This window comes from Hemitrygon akajei, chromosome 8 (genome assembly GCF_048418815.1).
Source record: "Hemitrygon akajei chromosome 8, sHemAka1.3, whole genome shotgun sequence".
NCBI classification, from domain to species: Eukaryota; Metazoa; Chordata; class Chondrichthyes; order Myliobatiformes; family Dasyatidae; genus Hemitrygon; species Hemitrygon akajei.
Window position 1 is genome coordinate 136,200,545 of NC_133131.1, and position 23,557 is coordinate 136,224,101.

At 39.0% G+C, this 23,557-nt stretch overlaps 1 protein-coding gene across 2 annotated transcripts in view; it reads left to right on the plus strand.

The window, feature by feature from the left end:
- apbb1ip (amyloid beta (A4) precursor protein-binding, family B, member 1 interacting protein) overlaps positions 1 to 21,265 on the plus strand; it is a 138,319-nt gene extending 117,054 nt beyond the window's left edge. For both annotated transcript variants that reach the window (XM_073054690.1, XM_073054689.1), the window contains exons 9-14: positions 6,975 to 7,118; positions 7,399 to 7,509; positions 10,315 to 10,413; positions 12,511 to 12,625; positions 15,852 to 15,928; positions 19,758 to 21,265. In XM_073054690.1, the coding sequence (XP_072910791.1) occupies positions 6,975 to 7,118; positions 7,399 to 7,509; positions 10,315 to 10,413; positions 12,511 to 12,625; positions 15,852 to 15,928; positions 19,758 to 20,372 (1,161 nt within the window). In that variant the 3' untranslated portion in view covers positions 20,373 to 21,265. The remainder of the gene's footprint in view (positions 1 to 6,974; positions 7,119 to 7,398; positions 7,510 to 10,314; positions 10,414 to 12,510; positions 12,626 to 15,851; positions 15,929 to 19,757) is intronic.
- The last annotated feature ends 2,292 nt before the right edge of the window (positions 21,266 to 23,557 follow it).

Here is a 23,557-nt window from a genome sequence, read left to right on the forward strand (position 1 = left end):
TTTAGTATTATTTATTTAATGAATTATTAATATTATTGGTCATTTTGAATTTGCACAGTTAGTCTTCTTTTGCACATTGATTGTTTGTTAGAAGGACTCAGTCGATAACATTTACCTTTACCCAACATGCACTTCCTTCTTTTCCCTGATGGAACCTTCAATATACAGACTTGGTTAACCACTGTTTCCCTCATGTGTTTTTCATTAATTCTATTGAATTTCTTTGTCCTACTATGAACATCTGCAAAAAAAAGAAAAGAATTTCAGGGTAGTATATGGTGACATATTTGTACTTTGGTAATAAATTTATTTTGAACTTTAAACATTGAAGTTCTGACAATCCTGATTCTATGAGACCAATTAGCCTCTGTCTCTAAATTCCAGTATAGGTTGAAAATTCTGAAGCTTGCCTCAAGTATCAAGTTTATCCTTTAACTGTTAAGTACACATTAAGAGCCATTTAATCATATAATCTGCACAAAGAGTTGAGAATTCTCCTGTGATCTCATTGATTCTCACTGTTCATGATGTCTTCACTCTTAAAGGAAGATGACAGGTTTCTTCACCCAGACTCAATGCAACAGCAAGCACTGCAAAATCCCAAATGAACACCCGACTTATAATGCTCTATTTTCCACACATTCTGACTCTGTTTATTTATGTCAGATCTTACCCTGCATGCAATCAATACAAGTACTGAGAATTGCTAATCAGGCAGATCTGACATTATTAGCACAGGTCCAGCAGGAATATCAAATAAACTCAAGGGTGAGAAAGGTAGAATGTTGGACGATAGAGGAACAGACAGGAAAGTGAAGCTGAGATCAAGATCTAATAAACTATAATGAAATGAGTAGCACAGCTGGCTTGAGACCACAAAATTTACTCCAATTCTTACTTCTTAAGTTCTAATATAAGGCAGATTTAGAGTCATAGACTCATCTAGCATGGTAATAGACCCTTTGACCTAGTTCATTCATGCCAACTGTTTTGACCAGCGAGTTAATCCCATCTGCCTCTATTGGCTGTAGGCTTCTAAACCCCCTTCTATCCATGAAAAGGGTTCATTTTATTATCAAAGTATGTGTACAGAATACAACTCTGAGATTTGTCTTCTCCAGATAGCCATGAAATGCTCATGACACAAAGGTTGGGAGCATTGTGGATAGTGTGGAGAGCTGTCAGAAGTTACAGCAGAACATTGATAGGATGCAAAACTGGGCAGAGAAGTGGCAGATGGAGTTCAATGCAGATAAGTGTCAGGTGGTTCATTTTAGTAGAAATATGATGGCAGAATATAGTATTAATGGTAAGACTCTTGGCAGTGTGGACAATCAGAGGGATCTTAGGGTTCGAGTCCATAGGACATTCAAAGCAGCTGCACAGGTTGACTCTGTGGTTAAGAAGGCATATGGTATATTGGCCTTCATCAATTATGGAATTGAATTTAGGAGCTGAGAAGTAATTTTGCAGCTATATAGGACCCTGGTCAGACCCCATTTGGAGTACTGTGCTCAGTTCTGGTCACCACACTAGAGGAAGAATGTGGAAGCCATAGAAAGGGTGCAGAGGATATTTACAAGGATGTTGCCTGGATTGGGGAGCATGCCTTATGAGAATAGGTTGAGTGAACTCAGCCTTTTCTCCTTATGGAGGATAAGAGGTGATCTGATAGAGGTGTATAAGATGATGTGAGGCATTGTTCGTGTGGATAGTCAGAGGCCCGATGCATCCTCCCGTGGAGAGAGTGACCACTGACCCTGGCTCCTCCACATCCGTCTTGATGGCCCCAAATGCCGTCTCTGGTCTTCTGCTCAATATTGCTCATTGTCACGGTCCTCTCCTAGAATTTTCTTGTACTTATCTACAAGTTTTTATCTGTTGTTAATGTACCCATCTCAACCACATTTTCTGGCAGCTTCCAAATGCAGACCTCTTTTTGTGTGAAGAAAAAATTCTCACCTTTGATACTCATTCCACTTAGATGAGGAAGTGGAAGGGGTGGGTTAATAAATTTGCGGATGACATGTAGGTTGATATTATAGTGGATAGTGCAGAAGGTTATCATAGGTTCCAAACAGACATTGATATGATGCAGAGCTGGGCTGAGAAGTGGCAGATGGAGTTCAATCCAGAAAAGTGTGAGGTAGATATACTTTGAAAGTTCGAACCTGAAGGTAGAGTGCAGGGTCAATGGCAGGATTCTTAGCAGTGTGGAAGAACAGAAGGATCTTTGAATTCACATCCACGTATTCCTCAAAATTTCCCTACAGGTTGATGGGATGGTTAAGAAGACATATGGTAAGTAGGCCTTCATTTGCCAAGGAGTTTAAGAGTTGTGAAGTAATGCTGCAGCTCTGTAACACTGGTAAGGCCACACCTGGAGTATTCAAGTCTGGTCACCTCTTTATCAGCAGGATGACGAAGCTTCAATGCAGAGAAGACTTACCAGGATTCTGCCTGGATTAGAGAGCATGTTTGATGAGGAAAGGTTGAGTGAGCTAGGATATTTCTGCTTGGATCTAATGAAGATGAGAAGTGACTTGTTAGAGGTCTATAACATGATAAGAGACATTGATCGAGTGGACAGCCAGAGACAATTTCCTCGGGTGGAAATGACTAATATGGGGCTTCATTTTAAGGTTATTAGAAAAAGTGTAGGAGGGATGTCAGAGGTAGGTTTTTTACACAGAGAGTGGTGGGTGCTTGGAACATGCTGCCGAAGGTAGTGGCAGAGACAGATACATCTGGGACTCTTAGATCAGCACATGGATGAAAGAAAAATGGAGGGCTATGTGGGAGGGAAGGGTTAGAAACATAGAAACATAGAAAAACTTACAACACAATACAGGCCCTTCAGCCCACAAAGTTATGCTGATCATGTCCCTACCTTAGAAGTTTCTAGGCTTAACCAAAGCCCTCTATTTTTCTAAGCTCCATGTACCTATCCAAAAGTCTCTTAAAAGATCCTATCGTATCCACCTCCACCACCGTTGCCAGCAGCCCATTCCACGCACTCACCACTCTCTGCATAAAAAAACTTACCCTTGACATCTCCTTAGATTGACCTTAGGGTAAATTAGAAGTTTGTCATAACCTCATGGGCCAGGGGCCTGTACTGTTGATGCACCATCAATAACTCTTGGAGACGTGAGTCGAGATAGGCTTTTATTAGCTGGAAGGAAGCACCGTCAGCAGCAAGAGACCATCACACAACATCCTGAAGACTGAGGGAGGAGCAGTGCCTCCAATCACCTTTATACAGGGGTCTGTGGGAGGAGCCACAGGAGCAGTCAGCGGGGGGGGGGGGGGGGCGTGTCCAGACAGGTATATGTAGTTCACCACAACTGTACTGTACTGTACTGTAATATTCTATGTTCTACATAAACCTCTGTTGAAGGGTCACAGCAAGGGTCTTAAATCTGGTGAAGGGTCTCATCCTGAAACATCTACAGTTCACTTCCCCCATAGATGCTGCCTGACCTGCTGAGTTCTCCCAGCATTTTGCATGTGTTGCTTAAATCTATGCTCTCTAGTGTTTGAGTACCCCTACCATGGAAAAAAAAAACTAAGTACTTTAGCTTTGTCTGTGCTTCTCATGATCGTATCTGGTTGCCCCTCAGTCCCCTACAATAATATCCAACCTCTTCTTACAACTCAAGCAACATCCTGTTAAATCTTTTTTGCACTCATTCTAGATTAACAACATCTTTCCTATAATAGAGAAACCAAAACTGTACACAATACTCCAAGTGTGGCCTCATCAATGTCTTATATAACTGCTACACAATTCTCCAACTTCTATACTTAGTGCCATGTTTAAAGCTAGCATGCCATTAGCCTTATTAACCACCCTATCTGTCTGTGATACCACGTTCAGTGAGCTATGTGTTTGCACTCCAGGTCCGTCTGTTCCATAGCACCCCAGGGCCATACCATTCACTGTATAAGTCCCACTCTGGTTTGATCTCCCAAAATGCAATACATCACATTAATCTGGATTGAAAGTGATTTGCCAGTCTTCAGCCCACATGATTAAGCTGATCTAAATCCCCATTATTTGTCATAACCTTCTACAACACCATGTTAGCATAATTCACAAACATGCTAACTATGCCTTGTATGTTCATGTCCTAATCATAATTACAAATAACAAAGAATCCAGCAGCAACTCTGCAGCATACCACTATTCACTGGCCTCCAGTGTGAGAAACAAAGTTAGGACTTGTGAAAGAACAGTACAAATTAACAAAGTTCTAAAATACACCTAAAGACCAATTTTTTTAAACATGAGGCATAAAAAGCCACCAGTCTCAAAACACCGAATCAATTTATTTATAGTTATTATTTAACATAGTAATAGTAAATCATAACTTTGTCTTAAAAGTTTTGTTTTTGAACTACCAGAAAATCAAACATTTAGGATTTACTGAATATTCTCAAGAAATGCAAGTAAAGTGAATTCTAGTAAGTGAATAATTATTCACATGATGATGGAATTTTATTCATAAATATATTCATTTGGCATTGCTTTAGCTCAGTTTGATTAATAGTTCATAGCAATTGCACAGTGCTTAAGAGGCTGCAATTTGTTATATCGCTCCAAAGCATATTCGCTTTGGAAGAGAATATTAATTCAATTAGAACAATCCATATGATCAATTTCCTCATGACAAGAACCTATATTTCCAGAAAATTAGTTAGTGTAAGGATACTCATGAGGAAAATCAATTTTATCATCAAATTTTCAGCTCACATATAATGTAATTAATTCTGGTTAAATAGCTGTCCACTTGAAAACAGGAAGATAAAGCGAAGGAGGTTCAAGCCAGCTGGATCCCCATAAGTACATTGATTTGAGCCAAGGCTACAATCATGTTAGTACAGTACAGAATTGTACCATGAATCACAGTAAAAATTATGCCTAGTGCAAGACAGACCCAAAAATACCAAGTTCCAAAGTCAATCTGTAACCTGCTCTGAATCAGTTGGCCTCCACAGTAGGATTGATACAGTTGTTTCGGCACATCAGAACGAGACAGTTTCAAATATTCAGAATCAGAAGCAGAATTAGTTTTGGTATCACTGACATACTGTAAGTCCTGAAATTTAAACACAAGGTACACTGCAGGTGCTGTGGTCAAATCAACACGTACAAACAAGCTGGATGAACTCAGCAGGTCGGGCAACATCCGTTGAAAGGAACAGTCAACGTCTCGGGCCGAGGCCCTTCATCAGGACAGAAATGTTGACTGCTCCTTTCAACAGATGCTGCCCGACCTGCTGAGTTCATCCAGCTTGTTTGTAAGTCCTGAAATTTGTTGTTTTGTGGCTGCAGTATACTGTATTTCAATACTTAGTAATAAAGAGCTATAAATTACAATGAATACATATATTAAAAAAGTAAGTTAAATAATTATTGCAAAAAGAGGAAAAAATAATGAGGTGATGTATATGGATTCATTGTCCATTCGGAAATCTGATGGCAGAGGAAAAGAAGCAGTTCCTGAAGCGTTGCGTGTGTGTCTTCAGGCTCCTGTACCTCCTCCTTGATGGTAGCAATGAGAAGAGGGCATGTCCTAGGTGTTGGGGTCCTTAATGATGGATGCCACATTTTGGAAGCATTGCCTTTTGAAGGTGTCCTCAATGCTGGAGAGACTCGTGCCCGTGACAGAGCTGGCTGAGTTTACAACTTTCTACAACTTTTTCTGATCCTGTGCAGTGGTCCCTCCATAGCAACCAGTTAGAATGCTCTCCACAGTATATCTATAAAATTTTGAGAGAGTCTTTGGTGGCATACCAAGTCTCCTCAGACTGCTAATGAAATACAGCCACTGTCCTGACTTCTTTGTAATTGCATCAATACGTTGGGCTCAAGATAGATCTTCAGACATGTTCACACCCAGGAACTTGAAACTGCTTGTCCTTTCCACTGCTGATCCTTCGATGAGGAATGGTGTGTGCTCCCTCCACTTCCCCTTCCTGAAGTCCACAATCAATTCCATGGTCTTACTGACACTGAGTGTAAGGTTGTTGTTGTGACACCATTCAAACAGCCGATCTATCTCACTGCTGTACGTCTCCTCATCACCATCTTAAATTCTGCCAACAATAGTGTGACATCGGCAAAATTATAGATGCCAGTTGAGCTGTGCCGAGCCACACAGGCTTTCTTGAGGTGCAGTGTTGATGGTCAGCGAGGAGGAGATGTTATTTCCCATCCTCACCGCATGAGGTAGTCAAGAATCCAGTTGCAGTTCCACTAAATGTTTGACCTTTATCACTACTGGCATCATTTTTGTGCTTACTGACTGAGGACAAGATAAGTCTCAATTCAAATCTCTTCAAAATAAATATCAGTTATCATTGCCATAATTTTTAATCAACTGTAAGACATCACACAACATGCAATTAGTATTCACATACACCGGCACGGAACTCCTGCTTCCTTTTGCATAGTCTGAGTAGAATTGGCTGAATCACCACAAAATTTTAGGGAACTAAAAGACTGTGGCAATCTACTTTATCAAGACTCTTCGTGATTTCATAAACCTCTAAAATGTCATCCATCAGGCTCCTATGTTATACAGTATGTCCCAGCCCATCCAGCCTTTCCTTATAAGCAAATTCCTCTAGTCCTGGCAAACATTGTCAATTTTTTCTGTACTATTTTCAGTTTAATGGTATCCTTCTGAAACCAGCATAAAACGATGAAGTGTCTCCGTGTCCAGAATATTACGTTTCTCCTTACACAGATGCTGCCTGGCATACAGTGTATTTCCAAAATTTCTTATTTTGTTTTGGATTTCCAGGTTTTTGATTTTCCTTGAGATTTATACAGCTTTAAACCACTCCATCATGTGTATCTGACCTGATTGCAACTCAAGTTTATTAGCTCTGTTATAAAACACTCATAATGAAAACAAACTGCTTAAATTTCCAATCATTTTAATTAAATCTATATGTACACACAGGAATGCTTTTGTGGAACGTCTGTCATTATACCAGAGCTAGAAGGAGCCCTATATGTAAGAGAAGATGGGAAAAAATCATGGAAGCGGCGGTACTTTCTCCTGCGTGCATCTGGGATTTATTATGTTCCTAAAGGAAAAACTAAGGTTAGGAAATGTAAAAATCTACTTTTACTAAATTAAGAGTCCTGAATGTTAAAGTCAAGTAAAGATTCCCAATGAAAGCCCACAATGGCATGAGATCTATTAATAAGGAGCATCAGAAGTGTTTGCACTCCCCCTAGTGGCAGTAACATATCAAGTAGCCCGTCAAATTTATCCATTAATCTACCAGGGAAATTCGGTGAAAATACATTGATGATGAGTTCTCTCTTCAGTATTTCCATGACTTGCAAATATATTCTAAAAGATTTGAATTTTCCAACAGACGTCTTGTGATCTGGTTTGTTTCATCCAATTTGAGAATGTCAATATTTACTACGGAATGAATTATAAAGCAAAATACAAAGCACCGACCGACCATTGCTTTGTACTAAAGGTAAATCACACTAACGCTACTTAATATATTAGAGTCTTCTATTTCTATTTTCTTAAGAATTAAGTATGAAATTGCAAACTCAACCTGCTTTCAACTCTGCTTTTAAGTTAGGACAGAGTATCTAGAATCAGCTCATATCTATACCACCATTTTGAATATTTTTTCATTGGGATTTGGAAGAATGTTCCATTCTTCATCCCTAAGTGACACAATTCAGAAACAATGAATAGAACTGTTTCAGATTCAAATTTACCTAAACCTTTGCACATGTATTCACAAAGTCCCAACTTCTAAAACCGTTATGTAGCAATCCCTTACCGGGATATTCAGAATCAGAATCCGGTTTGATAGCACCGGCATATGTCGTGAAATTTGTTAATTTTATGGCAGCATTACAATGCAATATGTGATAATATTGGAAACAAAACAGTGAATTATAGTAAGTATATATATAACATAGTTAAATTAAATGAGTAGTTCAAAAACAAATAAAAATAAGTAGTGAGGTGATGCTCATGGGTTCAATCCCCAATTAGATGGGAAGAAGCTGTTCTGAATCGCTGAGTGTGTGCCTTCAGGCTTCTGCACTTCCTTCCTGATAGTTACAATGAGAAGAGGGCATGTCCTGAGTGGTGGAGGTCCTTAATGATGGACATCACTAGTGCCTTGATTGAGCTGACTAATTTTACAACTTTCCACAGCTTACTTCAATCCTGTGCAGTAGCCCCCCCACCCCTATACCAGACAGTGATGCAGCCTGTCAGAATGTTCTCCATGGTACATCTGTAGAAATTAGAGAGTGTTTTAGGTGGCCCACCAAATCTTCTGAAACTCCTAATGAAATATATATTGAAAGGTATTATAATTGTATTTTAAGTTCCTGTGCTACATCAGCTGGAATGCAGTGCGTAAAGCAGTGATTGATCTTCTGCTTGTTGGCTCAGCTACATATTTATTTCAATTCCTTTATCTTTTAGGTCAATAGCTTATGAATTGCATTCCTTTAGAGACCCATATCATCAATCCAGCTACTTCCAGTGTCACATCCTACTTCAGTTACACAACAAAATGAAAAAGTCTGTACCAGTTATTGCAGTACTCACTGCAAGGTGACTTTGCTTTTCAGTGATGATGTCATCAGGATGTAGGATAGTAAATTATTTGTTTGCTTGATTTCTGGCAAAATTTATAACACATAAATAAAGTCTACAAAGATATTAAATCTTCCACCTTGTTTATTACAGAAGAAATATCATATACAATTAGTTAACCAGAAAGGATTCTGTTCAAATATCTATGGATCTAAAATATGAGGAAAGAGTAAAATCAATATTTTCATTTATTTTTGAAAGCTAAAAGATATAAGGGCATTGAACTGAGGGACTGAGATACGGGGAGAGGTTCAACAGGCTAGAACATTACTTGGAGTGTAGGAGATTGATAGATTATATTATAGTAGTGTGTAAAATCATGACAGGCATAGATAGGGTAAATGCAGTCAGCCTTTTCCACAGGGGTGGGGAATCTCACACTAAAAAAGCAATTGTTTAAGGTGAGAGGGGAAGATTTAATAGGAACTTGAGGGGTAAATGGTGATATGTATGTGGACTGGTGGTATGAGTGAGGAAGTGGTTGAGGAATTTGGACAGGTACATGGATTGGAAAAGTTTAGAAGGTCATAGGGAAATGAAACTAGCTATGGGGTGACATCTTGGAGCGATGGACCAGTTAGCCTGTTTCCACATTATATGACTATGAATTCTGTGAACATTATAAAAAGGAATGTTACTATAAAAAGAAATGCAGTCCAATTGTTACTTAATTCCCCTTATATTCAGGAAGGGGATAGTACATTCAGCTCATCTGGATGAGTACAGTTCTAACAATACCCAAGATGTTCATTGCCATCGATGGCCTATTTGATCAACACTCTATCTACCACCCTAAACGTTCATTGCCTGGCCACTGGCATGCGGTGAATGTAGTGTGCTTTGTTTTCCAATTTTATTTTTTTTATTTAGATAAGTAACAAAATAAGTAAGTTGGGCTGCATGAACTTGTCCAGGTCATCAATAATATCTCCCAAACCTGCAACCACTGACATAGAAGGAGAAGCACAGCAGATGCATGGGAGGGAGGGGACCACCATTTACAAGCCCCATCTCAATTGTACACCACCCCGAGCTGGAAATATTCTTAATGCAGTTTCTTCATCATTGCAGGGTATATATATTCTGGCAGACTGAGAGATATTACTGTTGTGAAAACAGGAATCTGACAGCTCAAACAGCTGGATTAATGCCACGGATCTGTTTAAAGAGAATGTGAAACATTGAGCAAAATTAATAGAAAAAAATATTGAAATGAACATATAGTAAGCACAACGTTGCAGGAGTACTTTCATCAGGACTGTAGGACTTCAATAAGTTAGTTCACCATCATCTTCTAAAGCACATTTAGTGATTGCAAATAAATGCTGGTTATAGAAGTATCATCCTATGCCTTTTTAAAGCTGTGTGCCCTTTACCCTAAATAAAGTCTGCAGTGCTGAATTGCTGACTTCTAAATTACAAGTGAGCAAATCTCATGTTCATCCAACAGCTGAACTTTGTCCACCCAGTAAGTTTCTACTTTGCTTTTGACTTTAGTTCTTCCAAATTTGGCAAGGCTTTTTTCACGGGTTAAATGCATTGCACTTATATCCGATTTTCCTAACACTCAAAGAGAAATGCGAATATTGCTTGTACTTTATTTTAAAAAGATCAGAAATTGGTTCTGATTTTGACGATGGATTTCATTTGCTAGCACCCTCAGATACAGAAGGACTCACAATACGTCAAGTACCTGTGCTGCGACAATGCTTGGACTCTACAGCAGTGGGTAACCGGGATACGAATAGGCAAGGTGAGTGAGAACAGAAATGTTGAAACTCTTAATAAAATGTAGCAATGAAAACAGAGACATAAGATTTCTTCTGGTAGTCTGTATTTCACAGTAATAATGAAATTGGCCAACATCTATCAGGAAATATCTCTCTGAAACATTTTCCCTTGTTTTGTTGTTTGTAATCATACTTTAAAGATTTATTTTTCTTCTCTATTAGTTTCTACATTTTACCCTATTCTTTCACTAAAACCACAGCTGAGACCTGCCAAGCAGCTGTAACCCCTGTTTGAGCCAATATTTATACTCCTGATATCCTAATATTTAAATAACACATAAAACATTAAATACACAAGAGGGATGAATATGTTTGGTTTAACTTATTGAACCAAATAATTGCTTCCATTTTGTCAGTGTCTTTCCTGACATCAAATTTGGGTGAATAAAACTGAACATTGGAAAATCAATCCATCGTAGAACATAATTAAGATCAGTGGTAATCAATACTGAGCCTCAAGGCTGCTCTGCCATTAGGTGAGGTTTTGGCTGATTTGATGTTTGGCCTCAGCTTTCCTTACTCTGTGCATTTTCCCTGCATGATATAACTGAACACTTTGTTTTAGTACTACTTTTTAACTTTTTTTAATAGTCTTCTATTTTGATATACAGTGGATTGCAGTTAATTGGGACACATCAGGACCAGTATATGTTTGCCCTATTAAGCATCTACCCCAATTAGCCGAAGTTTCATGGAAATTGGTAAAAAGGTATAAAAAAGACAAACTACCATTAAACTGTTCCAAGCCGAGGAGAGAGAGTGGGGCCAAGCTCCCACTACCTAAAAGTGCTCCTCAAGGCATGCACCTCAAATAGCCTCTGACAAGCAAGTCCAACTCCTGGCCTTCTCGTGTGGCTTAGCTTCTAAGCCTGGCAGAACTGTTTCTACCGATAGGAGAAGGGGCAAAGGCGGGTCCTGGTGCCTTAAAACCAGTGCTTCAGGTAAATGGAGCTGGTCAGCCTGGGAAGGAAGTCCATCTAGGAGAGGGAAAACACTGATTTCAAACCTCCGCTGCCTTGTGGCCATACCCATTCATGGGAAAGGCTTCGGGAGTAAACCCTGAGGACAAATCCGGAGCTGGAGTCCCTAAGGCAGTCCGACGTTGCCTACAACCTTGCTCTGGCAACTCCTGCGACAACACTGGTGTCAAGCTGTATCAGCCCTGGCCCTTCCCTTGGAAAACATCGGTGTCGTGGAGAGGGGAGACTTGCTGCTTGGGCAACTGCCGGTCTTCCAGACAACCTTCCCAAGGCGTGCGCTCTGGAAAGAGCAAGACTTTCCATCCATGGTCTCACGAGACTAATGGATGCCATCCCCAATAAACTAAGAAACAACTTATGTACGTACTTAAATGAAATACCCAACAAATTAGAAAACTGCAGTAATATAAAACTGTGTATTAGTTCCTAATTGATTTCAAAGGAGGAATTCATCCAGTATACATATGCTGCCATGCTGGTTTGATTGACTGTTAATGAACAAAACCAGCGCAGACACCTAGTGCAAGATAGTGGACAGGGAAATAAATGAAGGAATCCGGGCTATTTTCCTGATTTGGTTTTGTTCTTTAAGAATTGTCCCAAGTAAGCACAGGCCCCAATTAACCGGAATCCACTGTATATGTATCTATCAGCCCTTACTTGGAGACGAATAAATTCTAGCCATAGAATTTTAAAAAAAACAAATGCTGTAGATATTGCTCGGCTAGGATCCATTTGCCTTAACTAATCAAAAATGGGCACATCTCCAATCAAAGATTAATGTTCATTTGCTATGTATGTCAGATTTCTGGCTGAAGGAGTAAATCCTGCCAACTTAACACCTATATTAGTAATTAAATATCTATATTAGTAATTAAACATAGATTGCTGCTCAGTAAGTAAGGATATCATACTGTTCCATTGTTGCATGACCAGGCCACTCTACTCCATACAGTGTTCTAAAAATAGAGATATATAATGTTTTTAAAGTGAATACAACATCAAACATAGCAATACTTGAGAATGCATCTTCTGCTAGCAGGGCCATGGAGGATAATGAGTTCTCTTTTCTATATTTAGTACAACAAGACATTGTATGACAATTACAAAGTGGCATTGCAAAGGGCTGGCCTGGCATCACGATGGGCGAATTTATCGAACACAGAGTCAGTCAATACAACCACCACCAATCCAGGTATGCAAATATTTTAATATCTTCCATACTTCTAATATCCATGCATTATTATTGAGGAAAACAATGTATTCTCTCAGTTAATTTGGCACTTACGTTAATTTTGGGAAACACAGAAAAAATTTGCCTCTTTTTCATCATCAGTTTCCAACTGTCAAATACATTAATCATTCTCCCTTCAGGCTAGCTGCAGATTACATTTGTATAGCACTTTGTGCATCCTTAAATCAATCATTGTCAATAGTTTTAATTAGAACATTATAGCTCAGTAGAGATCCTTTGATCCATGATGTTGTGCCATTCTCCAAGATCAATCTAACCCTTCATTCCTATATAACCCTCCATTTTTCTACCATTCATGTTTCTTAAATGCCCCGATTGTATCTGCCTCTATCCCTAACACTGGCAGGGCACTCACTACTCTGTGTAACAAAATTACCTCTGACACTCACCCTATACTTTTCTCCAATCATCTTAAAATGGTGTCCTCTCATATTAGTAATTTCTGCCCTGGGATAAATTCTTTGGTTGTCTATTTGATCTATGCCTCATATCATATTGTACATCTCTGAAAATTGTTTTTGTATTTTATAAGCAAGTAAAGCATTGCCCTGAATGTGTCATGACTAGACAGTTAAGTCAATATCCAAATATACCTCCAAAAAAAGCAGATTTTCGGGCTCTGGTCTCAACAGGCAAGCCCAGCAGTTATTGCCTATTCCAAAAAGACCATTAAAAAGTGCCTTTTTGAACACTGGCATTTTGTAAGAGAATATTATTTAAAATTATGTATATAACTTCGGCTTCAGTTCTACATCTCATCCAAAATGTTGAGTAAGCTGTAAGCAGCCAACTTGGAGTCCTGGAGTAAGACATGAACCCATAAACTGGAAATTTTAAAAAACAATTAAATAATTTAGTGTTCTCAACTAATTGCATTCTAAAACCATTTTTAATATTTGCTGCAATCACTAATTCCTGATAAGTTCATCCATGCTGAAAATACTCCCAATGATTTTGTTAGAATTAATTTTAATTTTTCTCTGCATCCACTGGTATCGTACGTAACTCTTTGCATAATTCATTCGGTCATCTTCGTCACTTTGAATTCATAATATTGAAGACTAGCACTAATTCACTTCTTTAACAGAAAAGATTGACTCAGGTCTCAAATCAGTAGCATTTGCAATTTGCTTTCAAGGTCAGATGTGGAAGAATATATTCCATAAAATGACTATTGACTGTTAGGACAAGAGAATAAAAACCAGAACATAAGAAAAAAATTCTCTCATCATCTTATGTAAGCGTGTGGGTTAGTAAATTTTCAGTTAATACCAAGATTGGTGGAGCTGTGGATAATGTAGAAGACTGGCAAAGAATACAATGTGGTATAGATCAGTTGCAGATATGGACAGAGAAATGGCAGATGGAGTTTAACCCAGATAAATGTGAGGTGTTACACCTTGGTAGGCAAATACAGGAAGACAGTTCACTGTTAAGGGCAAGATCCTTAACACTAGTGCTGGGCAAAGAGATCTTGGGATCCAAGTTCATTCCTCCTTGAAAATGGCTACACAGGTCAATAAAGTGGTTAAGAAGGCTTATGGAGTGCATGCTTTTATTAGTCAAGGCATTGAATTCAAAAGTCAGGAGGTTCTGTTGCAACTTTATAAAACTGGTTTAGACCACATCTGGATTATTGTGTACAGTTCTGGTCACCTCACTATAGGAAGAATGGTGAAGCTTTGGAGATAGTGCAAAAGAGGTTTACCAGGATGCTGCCTGGTTCAGAGGGCATGTGATAACACAAGAGGCTAGATAAACTTGGGTTGTTTTCTCTGTAGCGTTGGAGGCTGAGGGGAGATCTGGTAGAGGTTTACACGATTATGAGAGGCATAGATAGAGTGGACAGGGAGTATCTGTTTCCCAGGATTGAAATGTCTAATACCAGAGGGTATGCATTGAAGATGAGAGTGGGTAGGTTCAAAGGAAATGAGAGGGGTAAGTTTTTTACTTAGGGAGTTGTGGATGCCCAGAATGCACTGCCTGGTACCATGTTAGAAACAAATAAAGGCTTTTAAGAGGCACTTGAATGGGCACATGGATGTAAGGAAGATAGTGGAATATGGACATGGTGTAGGATGGAGAGATTAGTGTTTGACTGTTTTTGATTTGCTCTTTAGTTGGTGAGGCACAACAATGTGGGCCGAATGGTCTGTTCCTCTGCTGTCCTCTTCTATGTTGTATCTTGCAAGAAAATTCAGAAACAATACAATGTTGGATCAATGTTTTCTTCAAATACTACAGGTGTTTAGTTTTGTGTTAGTAGCATTGATGAAAGAATTATCAATATTGTACTAATATTGTAAAATCTAAAATCTAGTTATATTCAAAAATTAGTACCTAAATCTTCCTAATTAGAGCTTTCTACTTGCTCTTTATTAGAGGCACAAATTAAAAAAGGTTATTGATAAAAAGAACTTTCCATCCTCCTGCTTCATATTGTAGGCAAGGCAGGTATGAAAGTGCAGGTCTCCTACCACCTCAATCATTAAAAATGAAGACCAGAAGTATAATGAATTAGAAGGAACAAAGTTGACAAAGGAGATTATTCACTGTGGCAATAGATTAGGATACCAAGGGATGCTGTGAAAAATTAAACTCAGTTGTAACAAAATTCATGGGGCATGTTTTCAGCATGGAAGAATTTAGCAAAGAACAGATAATGGAGTTCATCAGAACTAATAAATTCAGAGAGACTATAAAAAGAAATATCCTCATTCCAAGGACATTACATTTATTTTTTCGCTCTAACCCTTCCTCCCCAATGTAGGCAAAAGCTTTTTCTTTCTCAGAAAACATTAACTGGCTCCTGCCAGGCTGACCCAACAGCTTTCAAAGGACAAGAGTCAGGAGGTGTCCATGAAGAGACTACTAAAAATCTTAGACCAAATTTACTTACTACTTTTACAATCCATCTACCTCCTTCAACATAGAAATTTGGAAGTTAGCAGGAGGCATATTCAATCTGCGAGTGCTCCATTCCTATCACATTTTAAAATTAAGATAAATAATGCATTATCTTTCTATTACACAGTGCTGTGTATATTTATGTTTAAAATTTTTTGAGCTAATGAAGGTGCAATTATGCTTAGCAACTAATGTCCTTGAGTTCATTCATCTGTCATTCACCAATTCCTAATAATTATTTTTTCATATTATCATCAAGCTGCTCCTCAAGCAAATGGACACGCAGGACGAGCCCAGCAATCAATGAATCCACCTCGAGCTCTGTATAATGAAGAGGTAGGCAAAGACAAAATCTAGAGTGAAATGATAGAATTATTCTTGTGAAATCTTAGGGTGACTAGTGAATGAGTAGATTTTCCCTAAAAGTTTCATTATGTTGTTACCAACATTACAAACATCAGCTTGGAAAACAGGCAAAAATGGTGCTGCAAAGAGGGCCTGCAAAATTCAAGGTATATTTATTATTAAAGTACGTCACCATATAAAACCCTGAAATACATTTTCTTGCAGGCATATGCAATCAATGCAATAATCATAATAGAATCAATGAAAGTCTGCACCAACAGGGTGGACAAGGATTCTATATCTTCTGATCCTACGTCACCTCTCCCTAAGGATTTGATTTCAGTTTTTACCAAAAGAGCTACCCACCCCCTTTACCTACCTTCCTGTCCTTTTGCTACAATGTGTCTCCTTGGATGTTAAGCTCCCAACTATGATCTTCTTTCAGCCAAACACAGTAATGCCCACGATATCGCAACTGACTACAAGAACATCTACTTTATTCCATATACTGTGTGCATTCAATTATAACACCTTCAATCCTGTATCCGTCACCCTTTCTGATTTTGTAATCATGTTACACTGCAACTCATCTCACTGACTGCAATTCTGCCCTCTCATCTGCAGGACCTTCCTAACAATCTCATTGCACACTACATCTAGTTGCTTAGCAACTGCAACATCCCCAGCCTTATCACTCTGCTTCCCAACCAATTTCCATGCCAAGTTAGTTTAAACTGTCCACAACAACCCTAACCCTAACCCAAACCTGACCACAAGGATATTGGTCCCCCTTGGGTTCAAGTGTAACCCATCCTTTTTGTACAGGTCATAACTTCCCCACAGAATAGATTCCAAGGGTCCAGACATCTGAAGTTCCTGTACCTGGTGGTGTGATTCCCGACGCTCCTATATCTTCTTCCTGATGGCAACTGCAAGAGCTTTCATTTGAGTTGAAAGGGTGGAGATGTGGATGAAGATTTGGTGCATGTAACTATTGCAAGGAGTCTGCAGGTCAGCTCCAAAGTTGTGCATGCAGCACAAAGGATATGACCACGAGAATGCTATTTCAGTTAAAGCAAGCAACTTAGATTCATCTTTGTTCTGAGCGGCTGATGGGAGTATAAGTCTCTGATACCTGATGAGACCATGTAGTGCCCTAACATTGAGCAGAGTGTGATCATTAACTCTTCTCCACTTCTCATCCTCCACATAAAAAGAAAGCATTACCAGTGATATCAAAGGCATTGGGAATAATTCCAGGACAGGATTCAAAGACAGTCTCACTAATGACATTGCATTTCATAGCATGAGGTCACCTGTGCATTGCAAGTTCACTAACCAGACTAGCCCATGTACACAGTATAGGTGTGTCATAGGCAGAGAGGACCATGGCATAATTTACCAGAGGTAATGACTATTTATAGCAATTGTTTTTTCTTTCTCTAAAAATTTAAAAGTTAAACATGTTAAAAGCAGCCAACATCGGATGTTTGTCCGATCTCATGGAACTTCCTATATACAAACATTCCAAAGGACAGTCCATGAGTGAGACCAAGCTGCACATCTCAATATCCTGTCTTAGACTAGTTTATAATGAGGAGAGCCATTTTCAACTGTGTAAATATCTCCACAGTTTCTAAAAATTGAAAAGTATGCTGATGCAAGTTAATTAACCTTTCACGGTAATTAGAACAAAAGTAAAAGAAAGCAAACCATATACCTTTGCTTAACTTTCCCACACATTCAAATGAATGTAGCCATGGCTGATATAAGCTAAGGAGTCAGATACAAACTGCATCAAACATTCCCCAGCAGCAGATTAGGAAAAAGGATGCATTGGCATCTGACCACCAACAGGTTTGTGATTTCCACGGACAGGCACAGAAGTCAGGAGCATAAAGACCTGGGGAAAGGACTTCTCCAGCAGTTCACTTCCAAGCTGCCAGCAAATGTTAATATATACTTTATCCCAGTGAGGTCAACAATGGAATTATTAGCATTTTTCTTTAATAAACTGGGTTGGCTGAGATGTCACGTTGAAGTTGTGTAAGACATGGGTGAGGCCTAATTTGGAGTAACATGAGCAGGAGAGATGCAAATAAGATTGAAAGAGTATGAGAAAATTTACAAGGATGTTGCTGGACAGGTGGACCTGAATTATAAGGGAAGATTGAATAGGTTGGAACTTTATTCCCTAGAATGTAGAAGATTGAGGGGAGATTTGATAGAGGTATGCAAAATTATGAGGGGTATAAATAGTGTAATTGCAAATGGGCTGTTTTTCCCACTGAGTTTGGGTGAAAGGTGAAATGTTTTGGGGAAGCATGAGGGGAAAGTTTTTACTCTGAGTGTGGTGAGAGTGTGGAACAAACTGCCAACACAAGCGGTGGATGTGATTTCGATTTCAACGTTTAGGAGAAGCTTGGATAGGTACATGTATGGAAGGTGTATGGAGGGCTGTGGTCCGGGTGCAGGTTGATAGGGCGAGGCAGATTAAATGTTTCAGCACAGACTTGATAGCCTGAAGGGCCATTTTTTGCACTGTAGTTTTCTATGACTCTATGCGTACAGTGAATACTGGTGAAGTGTCTTATGCAGTGGTTCACAACAGTTTTTATGCCATGGACCTACACCATCAAGCAAGGGGTCCCCAAGCTGAGAACCCCTGTTCTAACGGTTTCTCAAAACCTGACTTCACAATTAATTAGTTTCCAATTTGAGCATAATATATCAAGGGATGCTATCCATAAAAGCAATCCCTTCCTTCATCTAACTGGGAACGTAAAAATTAAATCTATTTGATTTCTGAACACAATTACCTTTCACACAAACCATGCCTTTTTTTTAAATTGGTAACTAATCTGAGATTCAGTTGCACCTTACAAGCAAATGTTAGGTAAATTGGGTACATTTTGCAAGATTCTTCCCGGATATCTTTGTAGGCCTGATGCATAAAATCAAGAATATGAAGTTAGATTTTGTATGTTAAGATCAATATAGCATTGTAGATCAGTAACCAGAAGATACTGAGTTAAGATAAACCACAAAAGGTATAAAAGAAGATGAGTATCTTTGCTCCTTAGTTAGTATGTACATTTGCGAGTGTCAGAGATCTATATTTTACTCCCTTGCTTTGCAGCTGAAATACAAATCACATGCAGAGAAAATTAAGGCCAGAAGTAGCTCTGAGAATCATAGAATTTTACCATGTAAAAAGCAATATTTTGCCCATGGTTCTGAGGCGGCTGCTCAATTAGAATCCCATTTTGTTATTTCCCCTTGGTCCTGAGAAGATTTCCTTTCTAAGCAAACACCTAGTTTCTATCCGACAGGTACAGCTGAACCTGCTTTCATGCAGTGTGTTCCTGAGCAGATAAACCCATTAGATTAAAAATAAGATACATCTCCTCTTCTTCTGGTTCTTCCCTACGTTACATTAACTCTATGTACTCTGGTTACCACCAGATAATAAGGAGCAAGGCCACAGTGAGGTACCATTCAATACATATTCAATAAACAGAACTGTGAGATGCAAACTGCCTGGTGTTATGGGCTTTTAGACTTTTGCATTTTTTGCCTAATGGGAGGAGGTTGAAGAGAGAACGTCTGGGGTGGGTTGAGTATGTTGGTTTCTTTACTGAGGCAGTGAGAAGTGTAAGCAGAATACTTAGGCAGGAGGCTTGTTTTGTATGTTGTGCTGTGTCCACAATTCCCTGCAGTTTCTCATAGCTCCCAGGCAGCGCAGAGTGCTTGATTTGGAAAACATCTACTGTTCACTCTGTGAGTGGCTCAGAAAATAACATTTATTTTCCATTTTAAGGAGAAGACAGCCAAAGATACTGACAACTTCCTCCCACCACCGCCTGCTCAAGTAATGTATCAAGAGTCAGCTAATTTTGAAGATGAGGAGCTCCCACCTCCTCCTCCTCCAAGCTTTGAACCTCCTCCTCCAAGCTTTGACCTTCCTCCCCCACCTGTCCGAAGTCCTGGACCCACAACAGTGCCAGCTAAGCCAAAGCTCTTCTCAGGACCTCCTCCAACACCTGTCCGGCATCCTGCATCTGCTGCACCACCTCCAACCTTAATCAAGCGGAAGAATTCAGCCACAGGAAATCAACCAAAAACAAATGCTCTCTTTCAGGATTTACCACCACCCCCACCAGATCCACAGAATTTTACAGAGCCGCCACCTGATTTTCTGCCTCCGCCTCCTCCTTGCAGTAACAGCTCTTCAGATGGAGGACCACCACCACCTCCTCCTCCTCCTCCTCCACCACCATCTCTAACCAACAATGCTCCCAAAATAGTCATCCCGCCAAAGAGGAGTGAGAATAGCACGATCAATCCTAGACCTCTTCCTGCATCAGACAAGCCAGATCTTATGTCAGATCTCATGAAAGTCCTACAGAAGAAAAGAGCTGCACAGAATGAATAAGTACAATCGGTTTCAGATCAAAGCTTTGTGTCCATACTCGACCATTTACTAAAATGTTTTAAATAATATTTTAAGAGAGAGAACTGAATTTCCGTCAGATGATAAATGTGATATGGTAAGGCTCCCTTTTCAAATCCACTAATTGATTTAGCTAAACTCAAAATGGTCCAACGTTGAAGCAGTATGATTGAAATTGTTGTTGATATATGATCGCCAGTTTAGAAAGATGTGACACACAAAGGACTTGCACATCTAAAGGATATAACTTGGGTGTAATCAAATTATTATTGCTTACCCACGCTACGATTTGTGGTCAAACAGCTCATGGAGTACTGTACGCCCAAGCTCATACAACGAAGAATGTGTATTGGTACCTTTATTAAAAGGACTTCACAAACCCACCAAATCCATTCTTCTTCATTTTTAACATACCATAACAAAGAAGTTGATTAACTGGTAAAAATGGCTCTCTACTCCGGATTTTAATCTTCCTCAATTTCATGCCTTTCTGGTTAATGTAAAGGTCTGTTGAAAATCAGAAGTTTGTGTTTGTAAATCTGAACTATGACATTGGGGGCACAGAGAGATGAAGCAATGTTCAGTACTGGTTGACACCTGCATGCTTAGGTTAGGCCTGCACTGTTTCATTATTGGCCAATGGTTTATTGTGTAAGTTGAACCATAGGGAGAAAAATATAGTTTTGAATTTAACTAACACACAACCAGCCCCACCGTTTTGTTTGTGATTATTGTGCATAAACTCTTATTCATTGTAAATTTCTATTTACATCAGTGCCTGCTATAAACATGACATGATACAGCTTTTCTTTAAACCAAACAGAACTATATGATGTCTTTCTTCTATTGTTATTAAAATCATATAAAAATAATAATATGGCTGTCTAATGTGCTGCACACCCCAGAGAGGATTTTGTATATTATTTTCATCTATCTTTGAGAATCATTTCCCAACACCAAGAATTTCATTTCTTCACATGTAGCAGTTGCTATTGAAGTGAGGGATATGGCCATACAAGGGTAATATTTATGATAATACAATATGCTAATGTATGAAAAGTAATTCTTGCATGATTGCCTGACAAGCTGAGGCTGCAATAATCCTTGAATACTCTTTATTTCAAAGTCTGAAAGCATGGTCTTGCAATCTGAGTAGTCTTATGACTGGTATCAAAATGGTGGTGACATATTCTACTGGGGTTTCAACAATACCATCTCAGTGAAATCAATGACGTTGGATGAAATTTCCACTTTGTACAGCCAAATTCATTTTACAAAGAAAAAGCAGCCCTGAAAATTCATAGCACCTGCAGCACCTACTCCTAACAAGATGAAGGGTCCTGATGAAGGGTCTCGGCCCGAAACGTTGACAGTGCTTCTCCTTATAGATGCTGCCTGGTCTGCTGTGTTCCACCAGCATTTTGTGTGTGTTGTAAGAGTTTGTGTAGTTAGTGAGGAACACATTCACATGAAGCCTATTAGTGACCAAATCAATATGGGAGTATCTCCCAAGCCTGCAATTGAAAACATTGTAATTCTGTCTTCATTCATCCTTCCTACCTGAGGTCCTCTGAGCAAGGTCACATATCCATTTCTTCATATATGCATCTTCAGCTCATCTAAGCCACTTATTCTTGAATGGGGCTTTTCCATTTTCTCCATTTGCACCTGTTTGAATGCCACCACAAATCATTTTGCCCAGCTTAAGGACTGAGCTGAATCAGTGAACTAGGTACACTCAAAAGAGAAAGACCCCACTGAGCACTAAGGTTGCTATTGAGGTCATCGGATTATAAAGGTTGGTCAGAGCTTGTTCTGCTTACAAAACCATCTGAAATTCTGAAGATTTTAGGGTCTTGTGATGGGCTCCCATTAGGACTTTTGCTAGGAAGTCAGGGGAAGGCCAATGTAAATGTATTTGGAATTAGATACCACAATATTACTAAAATACAATAGAATATTTTTAAAGGCATCCTTATATGGGACAGGATAATGTTGCAACTGGGCAAAGAGACACCCAACATATAAGCTTCCCTTACACTGACTTATACCTGCATTGTGCATGAGGTGTGAGAAATCATATTAAAGACTGCAAGTATGAAAAAAATTGATAAAATTGAGTAATTACAGAGAAAACAATTAACATACGTGATCAGGCCTCCTTATATAGGACACTGTAGAGGGACCACAATAAGCAGCTTGTTAAATAGAATGGCTATAATTCAACTTTAATTACCAACAATAATTAAGTGCAGAAGTGCCTATTGGCTATAGATTTAGTTCCATTGAAGGTTAAAGAAGGTTAAAATATCCAATAGCCAATATTCACCTATGCACTTAGAAATGGCAACTAGAGATGAATTTCCCTTTCCACTGTGTCTTAACAGAAAGAGAAGGATAGAGATTCCCTGTGAGCCCTCAATTAATAATATGCATCTATATGAACTAGGAAATCCCAGATTGTCCTAGGTTAGTTCAGAGTTAACTAATTTTATCAGAATCAGGTTTATTATCACCATCATATGTCATGAAATTTGTTAACTTCAAGCAACAGTTCAATGCAATGCATAATATAGACGAAGAAGGAAAATAAATAAATAAAATAATAATAATAATAAATAAATAAGGAAATCAATTACAATATACGTATACTGAATAGATTAAAAATCGTGCAAAAAACAGAAATAATGTATTTTTAAAAAGTGAGGTAGTGTCCAAAGCTTCAAAGTCCATTTAGGAATCAGATGGCAGAGGGGAAGAAGCTGTTCCTGGATCGCTGAGTGTGTGCCTTCAGGCTTCTATACCTCCTACCTGATGGTAACAGTGAGAAAAGGGCATGTCCTGGATGCTGGAGGTCCTTAATAATGGACGCTGCCTTTCTGAGACACCGCTCCGTAAAGATGTCCTGGGTACTCTGTAGGCTAGTACCCAAGATGGAGCCAACTAAATTTACAACCCACTGCAGCTTCTTTCGGTCCTGTGCAGTAGCTCCCCCCACCCCCGACACCAAACAGTAATGCAGCCTGTCAGAATGCTCTCCACAGTACATCTATAGAAGTTTTTGAGTGTATTTCTTGACACGCCAAATCTCTTCAAACTCCTAATGAAGTATAGTCGCTGTCTTGCCTTCTTTATAACTACATCGATATGTTGGAATCAGATTAGGT